General features: G+C 41.4%; 2 protein-coding genes across 2 annotated transcripts in view; one reads left to right on the top strand and one right to left on the bottom strand.

The window, feature by feature from the left end:
- Positions 1-1530: 1530 nt before the first annotated feature.
- trpm5 (transient receptor potential cation channel, subfamily M, member 5) lies at positions 1531-20306 on the top strand. Its single transcript, XM_085155557.1, is given in 27 exon segments — positions 1531-1727; positions 3412-3479; positions 4759-4915; positions 5012-5192; positions 5529-5695; positions 5825-5959; positions 5961-6003; positions 6867-6931; positions 7331-7516; positions 7845-7944; positions 8167-8285; positions 9458-9805; positions 10606-10749; positions 12420-12543; positions 13170-13315; positions 13964-14076; positions 14181-14285; positions 15013-15271; positions 16738-16856; positions 17021-17153; positions 17278-17452; positions 17632-17800; positions 17952-18130; positions 18344-18476; positions 18620-18692; positions 18823-18913; positions 19022-20306. Coding segments are annotated over 27 exon segments (3705 nt in total). The 5' UTR covers positions 1531-1700; the 3' UTR covers positions 19168-20306.
- Positions 19282-24166, bottom strand: part of traf6 (TNF receptor-associated factor 6) — a 9025-nt gene continuing 4140 nt past the window's right edge. The window contains exons 4-8 of the mRNA XM_085155559.1: positions 23724-23882; positions 23543-23614; positions 23142-23219; positions 21455-21787; positions 19282-21315 (exon numbers count right to left, since the gene is read on the bottom strand). Of these exons, the coding sequence (XP_085011685.1) occupies positions 20710-21315; positions 21455-21787; positions 23142-23219; positions 23543-23614; positions 23724-23882 (1248 nt within the window). The 3' untranslated portion in view covers positions 19282-20709. The remainder of the gene's footprint in view (positions 21316-21454; positions 21788-23141; positions 23220-23542; positions 23615-23723; positions 23883-24166) is intronic.

Here is a 24166-nt window from a genome sequence, read left to right as displayed (position 1 = left end):
TTATTGTCGGTATCTTGATGTCTTGAAAGCAGAACTGATGAGTTGGGGGTTGATCTGACAGTGAAACCTCATGTTGGTATTACTTGTTAGTAACAAGCTTGGCCTACCGTGAATTACACCCTGTCATCATCCGTCAAAAAAAGAGAACATTATCTTGTTATTTCTTTAGCTGACATTGGAAAAACAGGAACTTTTCTCTCATGTAATTGTTTATCTAATAGTTAATTGCTTTAGTGTAGTATGAATGGCTGTGTGGGGGAGGTAGTGAGCGGCAATCTTTATCAATTGGAAACGTTGGAAAACTTATACAAATACAGTTACATTTCTGAAAACTATGCACTCCTTCACATTTTCTGAAGCTGTCCAGGGGACTGGATTAGAGTCTTTGCTAAACTGGGGGCAGCATTCTGGCCCCCAGGCCTTGTATTTGACACCCCTGCCTGGGGCTCTGCTTTCCTCATGGATGTTATCTATTCTGCTTTCCTGGGTGTTCAGCTACTACTCTGTTCTTTACATCACTTTCACTTTCCCAGTACTGACATCACTGCCTGCCTTCTTTTGGCCAATTAGCCTCCACTCTGTGTGCTTTAAATCTCAGTACTCTTCTGCCATTCTCCCTATCAGACTCATTCGTGCAACCACCCTCCTCCCCGTCTCCACCTCATCCGAGTTGGTTAGAGCTACATCAATCTTCAGCTTCCATCTTCATCTTCACCACCACCAGTGTCTAGACTCGGATGAGTCCTGTCCTAAATCCTATCACCACTGGGATTCTGTTCTTCCATGATGGATCATCGGAGTCTGATCACTAAATGTGTTAATTTATTTCTTTTTCTCAATAAATCATGTCCAGTTCTTCCGAATGATCTCTCCTCATTGAACCTCTTTCAGAAGCCTGAGGAGGCACTTCTGTTTTGGCTTTACTTTTCAGACATGGAGCCCATGCTCATTTTTTAAAATACAACCTATACTTGAGTTAGTTGTATTGCATTACTTGTATTTTGGTGAGAAATCTTCACAAATACACTTCAACTGGACCAGTAAGAGAGGACCACACATGTAATTTCCTGTTCACTCAGGAACTCTGCTAGAGAAACTGTGGGTAATGTACCTTGCACAGCAAGATCAGAATAGTAGTGATAAAGAAGGAACGATTCGCACTCCTCATATGACTTTTCCCGATCAGTCTGGTGACCTTTGAGCCCCTCTTCTCTAAACTTGAGTCTGCCACTGACCGGTAGGCATTTTGAGTTACACCCCTGATAAACTGAAGCAAGTGAGCACAATACAGAGCACCAAAATGAAGGAAATCCACTGAACCTTCGTGTCCATTCGTTTTATATACAACACACACCATTCACTGACCATGTCAAACATATGGAAAGTTTCCATATGGAAATGTTAAGCCTATAATTCCTAAGCTGTCCAAGAACATTGCCCTGAAGTGTAGAGCAACTAGACACAAAGCTGTTCCATTTTGCAAGTAAAGGTGTGGTCCAGATGAGGGTGATGTGCAACGGCTGACCAACATGCAAAGTGATGGTGCACGCCAGTGCCTGGGATTGGCTGGAGGGAGGGCCCCACCTTTGCGCTACTTCCTAATAGCCCAGGAGGTTCACCTGAGGCTTGTGGAAGGACACCCGCTGAGCTCTCACAGTGTGGTTCTGCAGGGGAACGAGAGGGGAACATCTATTTCAGCCATGCAGGAGGGACAAGACACACCTCTGGTGAGTATCTAAACTGCAGCTCATTTCTTTTCTCTTCTTCCTTTTGTTGTCTTTTATTGTCTGAAAAGCATCATCTCACACACGTTAAGACATGTAATGATGACCACTGGATCACCATTGTGTGTCTGTGTGTGTGTGTCTCAAGCTACATTAAGATACACTAGGTAATAATAAAGTAGATAATTAAGGTTTTCAAGTCAAACAACAGATCAGAGAACAAAAAGTTAAAATAGCTCAAATTTGAATCTTCAGATTTTACATTTTAGTTTTTAAAAAAAAACAAAAAAAAACAGAATATATTTATTAGCCATTCACCAAATCACTAAACTTGGTGAAATGGCAGAGTGTGAGGAAAAAAGGTGCTCAAAATATTGCTTATGGAACATTATGGTTAGTTTAAATGACAACAAATGCATAAGCATTTAAAAGAGGCCCCACATATGAGCCCTAACAAAGTTCATTTAAATACTAGACTTCAAGCTAGAAGTGCATGTGTGTGTGTGTGCATGGAAGAGTGTGTGTGTCCTTGAGATACCCACTCCAGCACACATACACACAGCTGCTTGTCCTTTCCTCTACCTTTGCATGTAAATCGTCCTGTTTGCATGCCCAGTAGTCTTCTCCCTCCCAGATCCAGACCTGTAGTCAAATAAAAGCCTCCACAACAAGCTGCTCTCTCCCATTAAAACATGGCTGAACACAAATTGACTCTCCGCCTGTATATTAACCATTGCACCACAGTTGCGTTAAAACGCGTGTTCTTTACTCAAAGTAAATGGGGAGGCTACTGCTGTCGGTCACAGGAATTTGCACTACTATTATTTTTTTGTTTGTTTTATCGTCTTTCACAAAGCTGCTCAAGCGCCCATGCAAATAAGGCTGGCTGATAAAAGTGTCTGTTACTGAGGCAAATGGGTAAATCTTATCAATATTAAATGAGCCTTCTTTCTGAGCTCAGTGTATTAGGGTTCCTATGAAAAGACTCATCCCGAGATAAACTGAACTGTAAAACAATAGCTCCGTATAAAGAAGGTCACGATGTCAAAAGCAGATCCCCTCCCCATTTTTCTCAAGGTTCTTTCCAGGTTAGGCTGTTCCAGGTGCCTTAGAGAATTTGCCACATTTTTTTTATGCTGATTTATGCTGTCTTAGTTGCATATTCCTCTTCATATAATCCCAGACTGACTCCATGATGCTAAGATCAGGGTTCTGTGTCTGCCATGCCATCTGTCGCAAGACTCCTTGTTCTTCTAGCTCAAAACAGTCTGTTATGAGGCTTTAAGTATGTTTGGTGCTGTTGTAATGCTGCACAATAAATGCTGGTCTGATCTGATGCATTGACTGATGTACACAGTCCTAAATATCTAAAGCGCCTAAAATTTTGCACAGGGCTAGCAAATGTCCTCATTTCACAACTTATAAGGGAGGCTTACGTTTAGAGGTTCAGATGCATGCCTGTTTCCCTGCTTCGTGCATACCAGCAAAAAAGAGGGTTTTGTGCCTTTGTAGTTCAAACATGGGGCACGAAGCACTTTGCATATGAAGCGAGAATGAAAATTCTGCCAGCTTTGCATTGACCACATGTACTTCTAAGAAGCTTTCCGTCTGTAGAGCCAGCGGTGAGTGAGTCATAATGGATTTATCGTTAAAGCGACCTAATATCTGGGTATTCATTTGTTTACAGGGGACGCTGCAACCACAGACGCGATGCCTGCAATGTGGGGACACGCTGGAGTGGTCAGAGGAACATGGGTGCGTGTGTTTGTGTGTGCAGCGATCTGAAACAAGAGAAACTTTTTTTTTCTTCTACAGTAGAATTATCGGCTCTGACAGAAGCTTTTATCTCAAACGAGTGTTCAGAAGCATTCGTGATGAGGACGTCATCATCAGAGCAGCTGAAAAGGCCGACGCTTAGGAGGGCAAGAGTGCCACAGGATGAAACCATTTGCACTGGACTAACAAACATTAACTAAATCCAAGTTTTCTATTTAAATTATTAAATTTAAACATTCCTGGCTGCGGAGAAATGAATGCTTTCTCCGATATTAAATAAGAAGAAAAGCACAGAGCTACATTTTTCATTTAGCTAATACTGGACGAAGTAGATAAACCATAAAGCCTTTAAATCATCTAAATGAGTTCATTTAATGAAATAACCTCCCTATTTTTTATTCCATCTATGCATCTTGATCAAATTTAAAAAAAAAAAAAGGTACTGCAGGAAGCTTCAACCCTGTCTGGAAATATTAGGCTTTTACTCAAGTGAAAATGAAAGTGAGAGTAAATGGAATAGCATTAATTACTGATTTCAGTCCACTTATGTTCAAAAAATAAATAAATAAATAAAATGATATGGGAAAGAAAACAAAAAGAGTGTATGTTAGGGATATTTAAAATATTGATAATAATCAATTCAATGTACAAAAAAATAGAAATGAGTGGGGTACATGTGGAAAATTTCCATAATATAATATTATGTCTGATCAGAATTGGAATCATCGTTATTTGGCAAAGTTTGTGCATACAAACATGGAATGCATACAAAAAGAAAGAAACAGGCAATATATAAATATGCAAATATACACAAGAAAAACACAAGTTGCAGAAAGTCTTTGGAAACTATACAAAATGCAGCAAACTACAAATGGGCAGCAATGATAGATATAAATAGGCTGAACACAGTGCAACCTGGATGAATCTTTGATATGAATTTTAATAGTGCTTTAATGTCGACGTTAAGGTGTTTTTGTTGAACTCGGCAAGCTTTTTTTATGTAAAAAAAAAAATACATAAACACACATGGTAATAAGAAGCAAACCAAATCAGCAAAGAGAGCAGTGTAACAGCCTTGGCGGGTGAAATTAACTGTCCTTTTGTAATTGCAACAGCACAGAAAAGTGTTGCTGCATGTTTATGAGGAGCTTTGTGGGCAGGATAGTCTGGATAAAAATTGAATCTGATTCTTTTTCATACCTTTTCTGTGCTGCAGAAGACTGATGCATATAACAATTTCACACTTTTTTGCTGTCAGTGTCCTGCTGGGCTGTTCCTGCTGCTCTACAGTAGATGAGACTCTGGAGAATGTAGCCAGGGGACTTGGCAGCAGAATGAAGAAAGAGAAGAGCCACTGGGCAGCTGGCAGAGTTGGTGACATTGACTTTCTCGGTCCGACTAAAACGAGAGGAAAGGTGAGACTGGATGTCATAACGAGTAAGGAAGGTAACATAACAAGTGCAGTTCAACCGGTATACTGACACATCACTTTTCCCCTTGCCTTCAATCAGTTTGTGAGGGTGCGCAGCAACACCGACCCAGTGCTGATCTACCAGATGCTGACAGAAGAGTGGGGTCTTGCTCCTCCACACCTGGTGGTTGCAGTAGTGGGAGGAGATGAGGTGGCTCAGATGAGGCCCTGGCTTAGGGACACACTGAGAAAGGGACTTGTGAAGGCTGCACAAAGCACAGGTTATAATCAAGGGTACAAACTGGCCCTGGCTTTTGAAATAAATCTTTTTAGGCTGCTATACTGGCAAGTGAGTGCCTTTTATTTGATATATAAAGTGTTGTTGTTTTTTTTCTGTGATATTATGTGTTTTTCATTAATAAATGATATGATTAATTTCAGAATAACTAGCTTTATGATTATATTGGCAGCTACATCAGTTTAATCTGCAATCTTGGATCCAACTTTTCAATTTGATACTCATCAGAATTCCAACTTTGCAGAGAGATCATGTAAAATTAGACATCAAACGTTCAAAACCTCTTATGTACATATACAACTGCATTGCTGTTCTCTAGGGGCATGGATTTTGACTAATGGCCTTCGCTTTGGCATCACCAAGCACTTAGGCCAGGCGGTACGAGATCACTCCTTGGCCAGCACCTCTTCTAAAGTTCGTGTTGTGGCCATTGGCATTGCTCCCTGGAACATGATCCACAACCGAGAGGCACTACTCACAGCCAAGGTTCCTGTTCACACAAAGGCAGCACAAGGCCAATATTAGTATCCTCCGTGAACTAATATTTACATCTCTCGTGTTAATGTGTTGTCGCTGTCCTCTTTCCTGCTGAGTATCCCTTCATATTTTCTTAAGGTTGATGAACCCGCAGTATACAAGCCTCAAGACTTGCCCCATGGATCAGTGTATTCCCTGGACAGTCACCACTCTCACTTTGTTCTGGTTGAGGAAGATCCCAACAGACCCGGAGCCACCAGTGAAATGAGGGTGAAAGCTGCTCAAGCATATCTCTCTTCAGCGCACAGGTTACGGAGGTAAAAAATCTTTTAGGTCATTGCTGGGAACCAATCTGGGAACCAGAATCTTCGCAGTATGCCATATGTTAACGTTGCTTCATTAAAAGTTTATATAATTCCTTTACATGTACCTATGTAAAACTGAGTAAAAATGACACTGGAATGTACTTATGAGAATTCATTGTGACAAATGGTAGCTTTTATGGATTTCAATTATGGATGCATTTTGGCATTGTTTCATTGTGGTGTTGCACATAGTACATGTGGCTGCTTCATATATAAATAGCTTCTTTTTTAAAAAAGAAAAAAAGAAAAGAAGAAAAAAAAGCATATTCATATTTTATGATGTTTATGAATTCTTGAATTACTTCACAAGCACAATAGCAGTGAATCTAATGGAGTCTATTTTTACCATTTTAATTGTAAATTAAAAATTTCATTGTAATTGTAAATTGTAAAGCATTTTGTGACTTTTGTTCTTGAAAAGAACTATATAAATAAGCCTTACTTAATTGCTTACTTACTACTTTTACTGCATATTCAAAAGTAGCCTGTTTCCATAAATAGTGTTTCAGTCAGTTTCCAAGGTCATTTTCAGGTCATTTTCCTTTTCGGGTTTCCAAAGCTGTTCACATTTAATATCAGAGCAAAAATAAAAACAACATTTGGTTCAACTCTCCACAACTTAAAGACAAAAGGAACAGATCACAGAGATATTTTTACACATAGAGCATGCACAACCGATGTAGGAAACACTTCCTGTTAGTAACTTGCTTTAGCCTGCCCAGAGCTACTAATGCTACCCCTGTAAGCTTCTTTGCAACCCACCATCACCCCAGCTTCTCCTTTTTCTGCATTTCATTCTGTGAATATTCTTCTAGGTGCAGGAAGTTTTGAGATCCCTGTTCTGTGTCTCTTGGTCCACGGAGAACCCAGGATCCTAAAAGTAAGCTTTTTTTTTCATTGTGCTACATTAGCTTCTCAAGAACTTTAAAGGCGAAAGCACGAAGAGACCCTCTGAAAGGCAGATTTGTTTTGTCATTCAAATGTGCACATTCTCAGTTTGAACGCTGGCTAAGGCTTGAAAATTAGGCTCTGAGTCAAATTTTGGTGGTGCCATCTCCTGAGGCAGCAGGCCAAAGCCAGACTGAGAAACAAATTCTTTCTGTTTTCACAAAACTAATCTCTTCAACCAAAAAGCCCATCAAAGTCACCAATGCATTTGCATAAATAGAGCCATTACTGAGGAGATTATAGACTACAGCTTACACTGAGAAATATAATTCTTGTTGATGTTTAGTTGGGAAGTTATCATCTTTAAAAAACACTGTGTCCCTTCTTGCAGAGAATGTATAAAGGCATTGGCAATTCGACACCATGGCTGATCCTGGCAGGCTCTGGAGGTGTGGCTGACATCCTTGTCACACTGATGAATAGGGGCTGCTGGGATACGGACAGCGTTCATGAGCTGCTGCTGGACACCTTTCCAAATGCCCACCACAGCACAGACATCAGTAACTGGGTCAAGCTGGTAAGAGCGATGTGCACAGCATGGAGGCAGGCACATATACAGATATGCACATCACAAGACTTGAACATTGGCAGAAAAATAGGGCACACTGGGGAAGATTGTGAAGGAAGCTAATGTAGGATTTTCATCATTATCGTCAACATTTGTATGTGATGACCTAATTAAGAACACAAGGAGGGAAGCCAAGACAACAATTTCGTAACATGTTTTTTTCTGAGCTGATACACATAGTAAAGGTACTTTGTATACAACACATTAAATTCTCTTTAATAAATTGCGTCACTCAAATGATATTTCCATAATTACTGACTATCGACCTGACAATCAGATTCAGAAGATACTTGATCACGAGCATCTCCTCACTGTCCATGACCCGGAACAAGAGAGCTCTGAGCTGGATACAGTCATTCTCAAAGCTCTAGTCAAAGGTAAAATAATTTCTTGTGAGAAATATGTTTAAGAAACTTGCACAATTACAGGTTTCCTGACATGACAGTTGCAATAAGAAAGAGCTTTGACATTTTGAGCGCTTGATAGATTGTAAATCTGTTGACATTTTGTGTGTGTGTGTGCATGTGTGTGTGTGTGCGTGTGTGTGTGTGTGCGTGTGTGTGTGCGTGTGTGTGTGTGTGTGTGTGTGTGTTTATCAGCTTGCAAGAGCCAAAGTCAAGAAGCCCAAGACTTTCTGGATGAGCTGAAGCTGGCAGTGGCCTGGAACAGAGTGGACATTGCAAAGAGTGACATTTTTAATGGAGATGTGGAGTGGAAGGTGAGACAAAAGGATCTGATCAAGGTTTGACAAATTCTGGTAATTAAACCTAGCGTACCTTCTAAAGCAACATTAAAAGGGAGTGGGAACTTTTTCAAGTACAATCAGTGAGAGTCTGGGCTATTTAAGGTAATTAAAACAAAAGCTAGCCCAGTCATGAATATGCTAGTATTCTAATATGCTCACAATGATATCAATAATATATTTCATCAGATATAATATTTTTCATTATCACTATTATAGCCAAATGTGCTGGTTTCATAGTCTGTATATAAAAGATGGATGCAGCTAGCGTGACATTTCCCACTGATTTGTGCACTTCTATTTTGAAGCCTGACATTTTGGCAGTTGCCATGTTTTGCTGACATGAGATGTCATGACTGAAAAGTGGAGACTGAGTGAGAAAGCCATGATAACTGCACATAGACAGGCAGCAACAGTCCGAATTATACCCTGCTTTCTCATCTATTTTTGTCTAAATAAAAGCAAAATGTACAAACTGAGCACCATTCTCTGCTAGATATGATTTAAAAGTAGTGAATGATACCATGAAATCATCATTATAGTGTTCACTGAGATCATAAATAAAGTGGAAAGTAGTGTTGTTGTTTTTTATACATTTTTATACAATCTGACCTCTTTTTGCAACCAGCCCACGCCCTCTATTGGCCGTTAGGAAGAAGGCAGGGTTTGAAAGAATTTAAGAAAAAAGTTTTGACACACTTCTATGCTGGAATTCAAACCTAGAGGCTATGTCCACCTTTTTTTGTAGAGGCTGTTATCATTTTGATATATTAGCCTGCTAACATTGCCAAATTAATAAATGTTAGCAATTAACACCAACCTCAAAGCACCAGCTGTGCCAGTAGGATTCACCTGGTATCATGGATGTGTGTGCAAAATTTCACAGCAGACCACCTAATAGCTACCCTCTTAGACCTCTACAGAGCATGTTTTTAAAGCTGTTTAGCATGTGCAATTTGCAATATTCACATTTGCATTAAATCTGCAAGAAAGAGATTTATTGAATAGTATTATAATATAGTAATAACAATAAGAGTACCAATCAAGACTGGTAAGGCTCTTCATAATAACAGAAAATAATATTTTTACAGCTGTGAAGAAGAGAGGTCATGAGTGAGTGATTGTAATACGTCTACTGATCTTTGCAGGCTTGCGATCTTGAAGAGGTGATGATGGATGCACTGATCAATGACAAGCCAGACTTTGTGCGCCTTTTCGTGGACAATGGCGTGAACCTGGGAGAGTTCCTTACCTATGGCCGTCTTCAGGAGCTTTACTGGTCTGTCTCAGAGAAAAGCCTCCTTCACAACCTGCTCCTCAAAAAGTACGAGGAGAAGCAGCTTCTGCTCGGAGCTGCCAGGACACATGGTCCACCCGTGCACCATCCTTCCGAGCAAGGAGACCGAAAACCCCGCTTCACCCTCTATGAGGTCGCCAAAGTGCTGAAAGACTTTCTCCACGACTCTTGTAAAGGCTTTTACCAGAAGACTCCCACGGTAGGTGATGTACTCTTCTTTTGAAAGTTCCAAACAAACAATATGCTGTCTGTGTTAGGTTTCTCATCCCTTTTGGTCTGCCAAATAAAATGAAACAGTGTCTCTGTGAAACCACATAAAGGTTTGCATTCATCTATGAGATGTGAGCAGCGAGCGAGAGAGTTTACCTCTAACCCTCTCAGACAGCTATATTCGCAACATTTAAGCGCCTGAAAGATGCAATGAACCAGATAATATATAGTCTTTGTGGTAAACTGACTTCCCGGAAGACAGTGAATCTTTAATGGCGACTTTAATGGCAACTCATCCTACCTACACTAATAGCAGAAAAAAACATCAAATCTACCCAATAAAGCCAAAGTGCTCTTTTCAGAGCAGCCAGCCCTTTTGTTACTCCAATCACATCATCATTTTTTTCTTTCTAACTGCAGCAAAAAAGAAATGGATCATCGTGGAAAATCACACCTGCTGTTGCACTCTAAAAATCCCTATATTTTCTCTAATTATGCTGTCAGGTTTTGTGCTACTCACTGTTGTAAGGCTAGTGGTCTCAAAGAAAAACACAGCCACAGTCAAATGTTTTCTTGGCTGAAGGTCTGCTTGGCTAAATTCATTACATATTCCAGTTGACAACCAAGCAGCTATGACTTCTTTACAGCGGAGCGAGGGAAATTGGTTTTGCGGTAAAAGGACTGTCGTAGATTGACTTATGTAAGCACTGCCTGTTCTGTAAACTGTGTGCGGCTGCCTCATCTACTATACATATTAAATACATTAAGCGTTCTCTCTGTGTGCTCCAGGAGAAGCCAGCAAAGGGTCGACTGTTCCACACCCAGAAGAATCTGGCTGAGTTAGAGGAGCGCTGCGAGCATCCTTGGCGAGATCTCTTCCTCTGGGCGGCCCTTCAGAACCGGCAGCAGATGGCTAACTACTTTTGGGCCATGGTCAGTCTTGTCAGCTTCTTTAGTCGGTTGAGCTACAGCTCGTACTATCTCAGCACTGTGCGTCTCAATAAATAACTAAATGTGCCTGGCTTTGGAAAATTCTACTCAAAGCAAAGTGAAGTGAGCAGAATTATGCTGTGATAGTTTGCGTTCTGCTTTGGGTGTGATGAGCGATGCGGGCCAGCCCAGTGCAGGTGTAGGTCAGTCCTGCCATATGAAAATGTCACTCGAGATAAAAAAAAAAAAAAAAGAGCCCAGCAAACGGCATATTTATCAAGAACTGAGGTGAACTAAAAAGCTATCTTATCTCCAAGAACATTATTCAAATGAAGGTCAGGCTGCTTGCTGAGGCAGCCAACCAGCCGTGAGCCAGCGCATGCGTGTCTAACGTCCTGATGAAGGTAATGAGACATATAGGCCGACAAGGGATTGATGTCCCACGAATAGTTTAAATGACACTCATCAATGATAATTGCTCTTTGTTTTCAACATCTTTTCAAAGCACCTTTCATTTCTTTATTGCCATTCCCTGAACTGAGGCAACCAATTATTGTAATCTCACACGCGGTCATCATTATGTGCTCTTTTCCAACGTCTTATATTTCAAACATTATCTGAAATTATGGTAATTGCGTTCAGCGTGTGCCCATCCCCCACCTCTAGCGCCTCAGCACTCAGACTCTGGCCTGGACTCTGGCATTCGTAATTTGATTGTTTGAAGTATTTCCCACGTTGAAGGCGACAATTATTCTTGCAGGCTAGCAAAATCTCACATATTTATTATGTGCATATACAGTATGTCGACCCAGGAGCGCGAAAAAAAAATGCAGCACAATCAACACAAATCATTGATCCTTTAAACAAAAATGGGAAGAGCCCTCTGCTGCAATATGCTGCTCTTCCTCACAGTCCAGTGCATGAGTATTAGCATTACTGGTGACTTTAAACTGACCATAGATCTGCTTGTAAGCATGAATATCTCTTGAACATCTCATAAATATGTATTTTCATTAACCCTGGACTGATGTTCCATCCAGCATCTACCCAGCCTTCCACCCATTGACATTGTCATTGTCTTGAAAAGAGTGAGTCTGGCTGCTATCTATATGTAATACTTGCTTTCCTTGTCTTCCCAAGACCTGTAAGAAGTTAGAAAATGTCCATTTTATATGTACAACAGGCAGGTTTATAATGTCAGCTATATATATATGATGTAAAGAATCTTCAGGGGAACTACCTAGCCACACTGTGATAACAGTCATTTTTTATTTATACTTTACACAATCCATGCAGTTCATATACAACCTAAAGCAAGCAGCTTCCTTCTGGGTTATTCAATAGATCAAACTACAGAGACTGAAAATAAAACAACCATTCAAATATGCCTTACATTCAAGGTCAGATGGTTAAAGCCCTTCAAGAGCCCGCTATCATACCCAAACTGTCTGACTAGTTATTTTGGCCGATAACAACGGTGTCGCACGACATGTAAGGAAGTGCCTTTGAATACAGGCTTTAGAAATCACAGGGGGGGAAAAACCTACAAGTTGTATCTGTAGTAGCCCCATGCACACAATAGAAGCATTTAGATGCAAAAGATGCAGCTCTCAAAAATTCAAATCCCCCTTTCAGACCCATTTCTTGGATACAGCTCTCTTGTAATCTTTCAGGGCCCTGAGGCGGTTGCGGCAGCCCTGGCGGGTTGTAAGATTCTGAAAGAGATGGCACGACTGGAATCTGAGGCTGAGTCCGCACGTAGCATGAAGGAGGCCAAGTATGAGCAGTTTGCCCTTGGTGAGTACGTAAACTGTTTAATGACAGGAGCTGATAATGCAATGGTCAAACACAGCAAGAGGTAAAACCTCTAACTTCAAGCCAGCAGTGCTTTGCTTTGCTTTTTTTTTTGTTATCCACAAGCACAAACAGATTCCACTTGAGGGACTAAAATATAAATCTGGATGTAATCTAAGGCAGCACGGTGGCACGGTGGTTAGCACTGTTGCTGCACAGCAAGAAGGTCCTGAGTTCAATTCCAACATCAGGCTGGGGTCTTTCTGTGTGGAGTTTGCATGTTCTCCCCGTGTTTGCGTGGGTTCCCTCCGGGTACTCCGGCTTCCTCCCACCGTCCAAAGACATGCAGCTTGTGGGGATAGGTTAATTGGATAATCCAAATTGTCACTAGGTGTGAATGTGCAAATGGATGTGAGTGTGAATGGTTGTCTGTCCCTGTGTGTTAGCCCTGCGACAGACTGGCGACCTGTCCAGGGTGTACCCGCCTCTCGCCCTATGACAGCTGGGATAGGCTCCAGCACCCCCCGCGACCCTGAAAAGGATAAGCGGAAGCGAATGGATGGATGGATGGATGGATGTAATCTAACTGAGCGGTTGACACTGTGTAACTACTGTTCTTATTGTGGCAGATGTCTTTGGAGAGTGTTACTCCAACAGTGAAGACAGAGCTTATGCTTTGTTAGTGAGGAGAACACACTGCTGGAGCAAATCTACAGTCCTTAACTTGGCAACTGAGGCAGATGCCAAATCCTTCTTTGCCCACGACGGAGTTCAGGTGACAAGAAGACACATGCGGTGCTCCGTTTTAAAATTTATACGTTTCATCCTACAGATTAAGTATTGGGAAGCCGACAGATAAGTCTGGTTCTTTGCCGCCATCTCTGCTGATATACTGGGTTTCCACGGCAGTTATTAAACATTTCCCTCTGCACTGTATGCCATTAGATACTTAGAAGCCACTCAATGCACAGTTTTGTCTAAATATGCCTCCAACAGACGCCCTTGTCATTAGAAAGTCATCAGTGAGAGTTAATTGGTATTCAGTGTCAGTAGGGAAGGTTAGCACATGGGAATGATATATTTTATTCATAGCACACAGTCGGAATTACCTTTTTAATGGGATGCCGTTAATTATGATCCAGTACATGTGTAATGTTTCAAGAGAAAGTGGGTTTCCCTGGTCTCAGGCAAAGTAGTTGCTGGTTAATGAAATGGTTTGACTGGGGGAGAAGCATTTTGATTTTGATTTTTTTTTTCTGTCTGTCTATCTGAGATAACGCCACATATGTTTCTTCTGTGAATATGGGCTCCAAGCTGCAAAGCAGAAATTTTGTAAGGCCTCTGGTGCCCCCTTGTGGTAACCTGAATTGACACACTCTGCTAGTTTGCCAATGTTGTATGAGAAACTGATTCTGTTCTGCAGGCTCTGCTCACAAAGATTTGGTGGGGGTCTATGTCAACAGACACAGCCATCTCCAAACTCGTGGTGTCGTTCTTCTGTGCACCGCTCATATGGACCAACCTCATAAAGTTCAGGTGATCAGTCTGTTGATGAACTCCACCTTTTGTCTTTGCCATGCTGATGAGCTCTGTGTCACTCGGTTGTGTGCATTATCTGGGTTTTGGGGCTTTCTTTTCAGTGATGAAGAACTTGACAATCGTAATGCTGCCAAGCAGTTTGCGGAGCTGGACAGTCTGGACACAGAAAAGGCTTTACTTCTAAGCGATGATGATGATGACCCTCTGTGAGTTTGCTCTCTTGTTTAATTTAGAGTTCATAGACTTCAGCGTTAGTGCCCACTGATCTGCTTTTTGCCAAAATGATTAAGCTAAAAATATAATTTCATTTGTTGTTTATATTTTCTATTCAGCAAGACTGTTTTTTGTGACAACAAATTAGCTACTTAATGTTTTCTTTCCATTTTTGATTATTTGCTTTTAATTCAATTTACTTTGAGTTAGTTTCCAGAGTGGATTTTCTTGTTTCAGTTGGTTTTTACTGTTTTAAAAGTCTTTATTACTTCAAGCGTTAGGTCTACACTTTTTAATTTTTACTATATGAAGGGTAATTTAAGGAAAGTCAGTACAGGTATTGCATTAAAAGCACTTAACTATTTGAATGCTGTTGACTTACAGACTTGTAGACATCCAGAGTGTCGATACACAGATCCATCAATGCTTCACAATGTTTGTTTGTTTTTTCACATCTAATTGTGGTTTAGTTTTTAGTTTAGTTTTAGTAATCTATAATAACCTTGGTGCTAAAACCCTATAAACACAAATGAGCTGCAGTGTGAATAATAATGCGAATAAAACACTTCCTGATGTCCGTCACACCATCTCTGACTTATAACATCAGTAAACATGTTTGAATTTTAGAATCCTGGCTGTTAATCTCCATTTACATGATTGTATCTATAGTTAGATATAGATTTGTCTTTACATATTAATGTGGTGTCTTTTTTTTTCCAGGGACTCTTCACCTGGAGGTCAAGCAGATCAGAGCTGCGCCTCTGTTTGGTGGCGTTTCTTACTGCGTCGCTGGCGTCGCTTTTGGAGCGCTCCTGTAACGGTGTTCCTCGGCAATGTCATCATGTATTTTGCTTTCCTCTGCCTCTTCACTTACGTGCTCCTGCTGGACTTCCGCCCGCCGCCGCCTCTTGGCCCTGGAGCGCAAGAGATAATGCTCTACTTCTGGGTCTTCACAATGGTGCTGGAGGAACTTCGACAGGTGATCATCTAATCATGCTGGCACCTATATAATGCCAAGAATCAGCATCTTTCTCTGTAGGCAGCGTGACACCTTTTTCGAAGCAGTGGCATTTCTATTAGACGTGTTTGGCTCTGACACATCTGAGTAGGAGGTGATGTGAATCGCTACAGTGAGCTCATTGTCTCAGGGGTTTTAAGCCTTTGCCTCTTTTTTGACTCCCTCCTAGTGAGCCAGGTCAGACAAGCATGATCCCTTATTGCACCGATCCCACTGAGCTCTCTTCCCTTGGGCACAAAAAGGCCCAGATGACAAAGTCCTTCACCACTCTACTTTTCAATGTGTAATTCAGACAGAATTATGGTAGAGATTTCCAAAATAAGAACCACACTGCTGCAGGCAACTCTGGCATGTTACCATGCCCAGCAGGGCCCCTGTGAATTCAAAAGGATGGCTCTGAGGTGCATGCCTTTTCCTAAATGAAGATAATGCCACAGGGTCCTTGTTATCATACTTTTTTACAAAAAAAAACTTCAACAGCCTAGTTCTACCAGCTTTTTAATAAACGAGTAGTCCCAGTCTGCTCCCTCTCATAGAGTTATGCCAGTAGTGCATTTTGCTCATTTTACCATCTTTTACTGCCGATTTATTAAAATGATTAATTGCTGAGTGTAAGCTAGGTTTACCTTCAGTGTTTAAATCTACAGCTTGTACCTGGGGACAGTTGAAAGTATTTGGATGTCATGTAGACATCTGTCGAATGGCACTCAAAGCTTTCGCACAGCAGACTGTGACTTCGTGAAAGCACACACGCTGCCCTCAGCTTATTGACAAAGCAACTGCGCCATCAAGGGACCAAGCAGTGGTTCTTAAGGCACGTTCAGGTAACCTGTTCAAGTCACAGGAGAAAAGTCAACCTCACACTCTAAGTATAAAAGACATTTGACAGGACTCACCATTTGGTTGCACTGAAGGTCCCCTCTAAAGCAGCAGGGCTGTGGGGACTGCTGTGCAATACCACACATTTAGGCATCAAGCTGATGCCAGGTAAAAGACCACTATTAATGATACAAATACCAATACTTTTAAACTACAAAGGCAGCCTGTGCAGGGGAGAGCAGTGTATCATGATTTATGACATGAATCATCATCAATTTGAACATTCTGAACACATTTTAATGAGCACGAAATCACTGTGATTAGTATTTTCCACAAAAATTAGCTAACACAACAAAACACACCTTTCAGCTTTTCAGAGTGAAGTATCGATCGTATCGTGCTAGTATCGATCTGATACCAATACCAGCCTTGGTATCAGTACTATTGACTTTGGGATCGACCTCTAGCTGTGGTCCCTGGAGGTCTGTTCGAATGTCGTTCTAGTATTTGATCTGAAAGAAGTCAAGACAGGCTCAGATTTTCTGATGAACAGTTTTACAAAAATATTCAAAAAAGATATATCTCTTTATTAATCTTTATGACAACAGAGCTTCTTCACTGATGAAGAGATGAGCATCTTAAAGAAGTTTAAACTCTACGTGGAGGACAACTGGAACAAGTGTGACATGGTTGCCATCTCACTCTTTGTTGTTGGGGTCTCCTGCAGGTAAATCTAAATCTAATGTGAGCACTTAGGCTTTAGTATGTGTCGTGGTGATGATTGTGGCTAAAGCATCAAAATAAGTAAGCAAGTGGTTAAATGAATGAATGGCTGAATGCAAAAAAAAAGTGTTGCTACAGGTTGTGATTTATTTATTATTTTTCTCTCAGGATGGTGAATGACACCTACGAGGCGGGAAGGACAGTTCTGGCCATTGATTTCATGGTGTTTACTCTGCGTCTCATCCATATCTTTGCCATTCATAAGCAGCTGGGACCCAAGATCATCATTGTGGAAAGAATGGTGACCAAAACAAAATCATGGCTTACGTATAAATTTAAGTTGTGCTTTTGCTAATAGACGAAGACGCCTAAAAAGAAGATTAAGACGGAGATCTTTTGCTCTCTCTCTTCTGTTTTTTAAACAGATGAAGGATGTCTTCTTCTTCCTGTTTTTCTTGTGTGTCTGGCTCATTGCATACGGAGTTGCCACCCAGGCTCTCCTCCACCCCAACGACCAAAGGATTGACTGGGTGTTTCGCAGAGCGCTGTACCGTCCCTACCTGCACATTTTTGGCCAGATCCCTTTGGAGGAGATAGACAGTACGATACATCCTTTAACTGTTTATCTGTTTGTGAAAAATGCAAAATACTTTGCCAAGATGTGTAATTAATGTTTTGCTTATGCTTGCCATTGGGGTTGTAATCTGTTTGCCCTAGATTTTTTTGTCCCCCCCCTTCTAATCTTATCGCATCTTGTTCTTACATTTAATGGAGCGCAGCTGCTCGCATGCCTGAAATGAACTGCACCGATGACTCAGACGAGATTATCGAGGGCCTCCGGCCACCATGTCCCAACATCTATGCCAACTGGCTGGTCATCCTGCTGCTGGTTATCTACCTCCTCGTCACCAATGTCCTGCTAATGAACCTCCTCATTGCCATGTTCAGGTCAGGGGATGAGAATCCAGGAAAACGTGCATACATTTGCCCGTCTGATCACATGAGATGAGCCAGTGGCTTATTGAAATTATAAAATTAAAAAGAAAAACACACATACACACACACAAACTGGTTTACTTGCTTCTTCCCCTATTTGCAGCTACACATTCCAGGAAGTGCAAGGCAACACAGACATCTTATGGAAGTTCCAAAGATATAACCTGATCGTGGAATACCACAGCCGTCCAGCACTGGCCCCACCCTTCATCATCATCAGCCACCTCTCTCAGCTCTTCCTCAGCCTGATTAAGCAGCCGGAGTCCAAGCAGGAACGTCTTGGTATGAAGGCTCTATATACACTTTTTCATTAGGGGCTATTAAGCCGTTATTTGAAACAGACATTGAAAGAGTCCTCTGTGGCTTAGGTGGCTAAACAAAAACCAAATCAAACACAGGCAAACACACGGCGGGCTTATCTTTGTCTTTCACCCACCACGTGGAACTTTTTTAGGTTAATTGGTTACTCACTTCCTTGCTTTTGTGTGTTGCCAGAGAGGGAGTTGCCGGCGGGGCTGGACCAGAGGCTGATAACATGGGAGACGGTGCAGAAAGAGAATTACCTGGCCAAAGTAGAGCGTCAGCACTGGGAAAGCAGCGAGGAGAGACTCAAGAGCACCTCCTCAAAGTAACGGTCACTTTATAATTCTTCTCAAAAGTATGCATGCTATTCTCAAAGCAATTAAGTTAGATACTCTTGTAGTACCTGCACAGCACCAACCTGCGTCTCTTAAGGTTAAAATGTTCTAAATGACTTTGTTTGGGATCAAGGGTTCAAAGCTTGCTGAAGACTGTCAGTGGATTTAAGGACCAAGAGAGACGACTGGCATCCATGGAAAGTCAGGTAAACGGTATACTGAGCTCAATAGCACCATCCAGGGATGCATTTTCCCAAATCTATTTCAAGTTTAAAGTCTAGTGCAGAAATAGTTTATAAGTTAAAAACAGTGACCTCTGACTTTTTTTCCCTCCAGGTCAGATATTGCGGAGAGGTGCTGTCCTGGATGGCTGAGTGCTTTGCTCAGAGCACACTCAAATGTGGCAAGGACGCGCCAAGAGTTCCGAGTGAGTCAAAAATCAGCGAGAAGAATGACAGTAATTATGCAAAAAGATTCAAACACAGTGCTTTGTGCCTTTTCGATGTAGTCCAAGCAATAATATGTCATTCTCTAGCGTCTCTTGCAGGTGACAAGACAGATGGCGCCGCTGCAGATGCATCTCAAAGTCAAACAGCGAATGAAGCGAAGCAAGAAGAAAAAACAAAACCGGGACATCCAGGATACGGGGCCAACAAAAAATTTCCTTACATTGATGAATAAAAGTGATAATGGCTGCATACAGACAGCGGAAGAATACTGAGAGAGATGAAAAAATATTTTTTAATCCAATAAGGGGAAAATGGACCTTAAATGAGTGAAATGGTGTTTTATTTATAAAAATATTGGGTCCTTTAGAGGAAAACATTAAATGTTCCACTGTGGTAACTGTGTTTAGGAGGACAGCTTTCATTCATCCAATCAATTATTAGCATTTCATGGAGCGTGACAATGTTGCATTCACATTTACACTTCAATTATTTAAGGTTACATTAGTTAGGAGCTTGAGTAAAAGGCACTTTGAGTAATCCGTCCATCATTTTTGCTGTTTGTGCCACAGTGATGCCTCAAAAATCAGGATGGGCAGAAGCAGTGACGCTTGAAATGCGGCATTTGGAATGGACAATAAGTTTTTGCTGATTCTGTTCCACACGATGACCTTTCTCACAAGATACCCCTGTGGAGCTTTTGTGTTACTGCTGTGTTTCTCATCAAAATTCTCTGTGTGAGATCCTGGCGTGCCACAAATGTGGCAAATGCATCACTTTCTTCGTAAAACATCTGAAAGGGAATTTTGAACGTTGCCACCCCCAAATGCCCTTTGTCCTACAGTGAAACAGAGAGATTGCTCCTGATTAAAAGGAAAAATGGCCAGCGTTAGTTCACTGCTTGGAATTCTGTTTCACCTTTTCAGGTTTACTTGTTCATTTGCATCTATTCTAAGATAAATAGCACCTCCAGTGTTTTCAATATATGCTGTTTACCCAGAATATAAAAGGATGGGGGGGGGGGGGGGGGGGGGGCTCTAGGCTTCCATTGGTTTGGCTTGCCAAGGTGAGTCAGTAGACTAAGCACACATAAGGGGAATGAAAATAAGATTGTGTCTATGCTAATTATTATAAGCGTTTAACTTTCCATTGTTACCTAGTGACCCTTTTTTTTGGTTCATGATTCAATATTAGATAACATATGATCAACTGTGGTTACAACAAATTCCCACAACTGATTCTAGGGATTTAAGCCTGTTCACTTAGGTTTTTATAAAATGCTCAATTGTCATTTTCATCCTCTGCTGTTAAGAATATGCAATACATTATCCACATACCCTGTACACACTTGCAGATGACAAGGGAAAAAGTCCCCCCAAAAAAGTCATCTGCTCTTTAAACAATGACTGAAAATTGACACTAGAGGTAAAAAAAAAAAAAAAAAAATCCAAAAAGTCCTCATGCTGTGTTCTACATCAATAGCAAGAGAGCCTGTGGTGCTGAGCTGATTAGATACAGTTCACATGGTCTTAACAGCGTAGATTTAAAGTAAATATCTCTCATAATGATCTAAATGAATTCTGCTGTACATCTATTACAACAAACATTGAGATCTTGAAAAAAAATAAATACTAGCTATTTTAAAAGGTTGTTAATGTCAATTTTTCTTCCACTTGATCACCATCAATTAAAAATGAACTTTACTGAATTACTAAAACACTGGTAGAGGTACCATAAATGTCAGCTTGTGGAAGATCCCACACAAAGGAGTGTGACTTTAGTCTCTTGAAGCAAATGCCTCAGGTCCTCTTGGCTGTACAGCTGGTCCCTCACGGTGAAGGATATTGTCAAAACGTGGCGTCACCTCGCAGCGGATGAGCAGAGTGTCGTCTTTAACATAAGCTCTCTGACTCAGCTGAGACAGGTGCATGAAGGTGACATAGCCAAATCCTTTGGGATTGCGCTGAATTGTCGGCTTCTGGAAGGCCTGTAGATCTGGTTTAGTCTCCATTGCCTCCATGTGATGCTGACCCTCAGGGCCCTGGTCTAGGATGGCGAGTCGGATGGTTCCTTGAAATGGCCAGGTAAGCTGCCCATCAAAAGCTCCTTGCATGGTGTGCACAAATAGGGAGATGTAGTTGGAGCAGCGAGGGGCATTGGGGGTCTGCAGGTGTAAGCGCAGGCACAGCTTGTAGCCCGGGCGGCCTGTGTAAAAGCCGGGGCTGTGCTCAACCACTGGCTGGCCCGCTTCTTGGTTCCGCAGGTGGACTGAAAAACCTTTGAGGCGCCAGATGAAGATACCATTGCAATGTTGGGCCTCCAGCTCTTTTACTGTATCCTCCAGCATGGACACTCTACGCCTGAGCTCTGCTAGCTGGCCTGCCTGTGAAAATGAAATGGGAAAATATTTGAGAGAAAAAGAAAGAAAAGAGGCTTTGAGACTAATCTAAAAGAAACTAATCTAAAAGAACAAAAACAAACCAAAACCCCAAAAGGTCAAAATACACTTGGATATCACTTACTTGGGTGTCTTTTAAGATGATGAGTTCACGCAGCTGGTGATCCTGCTTCACCAATCGTCCATCCATCTCACGAAGCCTCTGCTGCATCTCTTCACTAGACGGACCTGGAGCACAACTGCTACTGCAGCTCAGAGCTGCAGCCCCTCTGGGCCCACTACAGGCCAGTACTGATGCTGCAGCTCCTTGATCCTCAGAGGAAAGTGAAGGTCCTAAAGTCCTCAGGGGTTTGGGTGTAGTACCATTGAGGCTAAGGCCACGCAGAAATTCAGCCATGTAGCGCATATGCATCTGTGTGAACTCCTGCATGTGCTGAGCCAGGTTGTGGCGCTGCATCTGCAGAATCAAACCAGCTTTAAAACTTGTGTCGCAAACTACAAAACCTATTAACCCAGACCTTCCCAAAGTGTGGGGTGCAGAGCCATTGCAGGGGGTTGCGGTATGAAAACGGGGAAAAAAACAAAACGCTTGGACACTGCTAGCACAGGGCTCCCACACAAACGCAAAGCAGGAGATGAAGCATCGCTGAATATGTTTCCAAACCAACTTCATTCTAAGCCAAAGACTTGAAAATATGGTGAAGCATATCTGCCCTTTGGTTTCACCTGCACAAGTGCCAAGGTAGGTCTCCCCTGCAAAATTGGTTTTCCCTTCGTTGGGAGCAGCGCTGGGCTGTTTAAATCACAGACAAACAGTATCCCACATTCTTGATTTTTAGTTCACAAACACTTCTTGTAATGACTAACTACTCCTGACATTTTGGAGGTGTTAGCTCTTTATACAGTAAAGTTACAGCGGGATACAAATAATATTAGGCTGATCCTGCCACGATTTGTTCCCCCTGTCTAAATCACGGACAAACAGTATCCCACAGCTTTTAAACCTATTTTGCACAGAGAGGCATTTTTTGAAAAATGTATTGATAGCAATGTTGAATATTATTAATTCAATTCAATTCAATTTTATTTATATAGCGCCAAATCACAACAAATGTCGCCTCAAGGCGACATTTTTTATTACACAGGAAAAAAACAACTACATGTAATAATTACACTGTGACGCCTCTGCCTTTGTAAATGGAGGGACAGTAACTGCGTCCCTGACGTAAACCTGACGATAGTCAGATTAACAGTATTTTGTCTCTATCTGCTACTCTGCAATTCATCTCATGTAAACAATAACGTGGCGCACAGCGTGACGTGAAAAAAGGCACACACCTTTGACGTTGCATGATGAACTCTGTTTTCCTCGTCCACACGTAAACACAAAAAAGGACTTTTAAAAAATCTCAGTTTTCGGTGATTCGAAACGCTGTTTACGTGTGGACGAAACAGCTGCGTTTTCAAAATTACCCGTGTAGGTGTGGACGCAGCGTAAAAGAGTTAGTAGTTTATTTCCTTACTACCTGTAATTTATTGCAGATTACTTGTATTTGCTTAATTGTTTACTAAATGTTTGAGGTGTGAAATAAACCGCAATGGAGCAAAATATGGGTGTGTGTGGTTGGAGGATGTGTTTGTGCTTGCGTGTGCGTGCGCACGGGGGGGGGGGGGGGGGGGGGGGGGCAAACATTTTTATTGTAAAACAAAGGGGGGCCCAGCAAAAAAAGTTTGGGAACCACTGTATTAACCTATTAAGAATATGCTGTATGAGAGCTGAAAGAATGGAAATCTTGAAATTGATCACCTACCCTTTCTTTACATCCAAAGATGCTAAAGTTACAGGCAATAGGTGCTTTTGGGCAATCTGTGTCACAGTGAGACTCCATCTGGGGGGGGAAAAAAAAGTCATTAGTAAATTAGCTTCAGTCATATTCAGATTGGGTTTTTTAAGCATTTCAAAGAGATTGCTTATTGCTGAAAATGACAGACAAAGGGAACAGGAATAACAGACAACAATTAAAACAGAAGTGGTTCCACTTTCTACTGCTGAAATGGTGACAGCCCTTCTGCACTGTAACATGTGATGTGACTGAGTTTGGAATGGTTCCCCATTGCTTAAACAAGAGAGTAGTTCCTGTTTTGATCACCACTTCCTAACCGTTCATTCACCTGAGGCCTCTTCTTCATGGCAGACTCTTAAAAGACTCACCTGGTCTCTGACGAGCTCCAGCTCACAGTACTGACACTTCACACTGGCAAAGGGACACTGTTGCTGATGAAGCTGAAGGAGCAAATGAAAGGAGACTATTAGGAAAATTTCCTCACAGACACACAAAACATCACTGTAACTCTGCCATGAGATCTGTTCTTGAAAAGTGATTCAATGGTACCTCTCTCTCCTCATAAAGAAAGCATGCCACACAGTCTGGACATGACATGGGTCTTTTTTGGCACTGAACAGTTATGTGCTCTTCTAGTTGGCTCTTTTTCACAGACTGCTGGCACTGTGGACAAGGCACAGTGGCAAACTCACAATGCACCAAATGATCCTGGAAGTTAAAACAATAAAACAAAAAAATAAATAAATACAAAAAACATTTCATTTGCTTCTGTAGCAGGAAAGTCTTCATCTTTAATCATATAGCACATTTAAAAGACATCAAGTGTCGGCCAAAGTGCTGAACAAAGGGATAATATAATCAAATAAAAAGAATTAAAATAGATAAGATGAAAACAGAAAACATTGTGAGACATCCATATATGTTTGTAAAAATATGTGTACATGCAAATATGCACATACATATACAAAAATGTACATTCAGCACACATACAT

Source organism: Neolamprologus multifasciatus, chromosome 1, assembly GCF_963576455.1.
Source record: "Neolamprologus multifasciatus chromosome 1, fNeoMul1.2, whole genome shotgun sequence".
Classification (NCBI taxonomy): Eukaryota; Metazoa; Chordata; class Actinopteri; order Cichliformes; family Cichlidae; genus Neolamprologus; species Neolamprologus multifasciatus.
The sequence above is the reverse complement of the archived record's forward strand: the minus strand, read 5'-3'. Positions and strand labels throughout refer to the sequence as shown.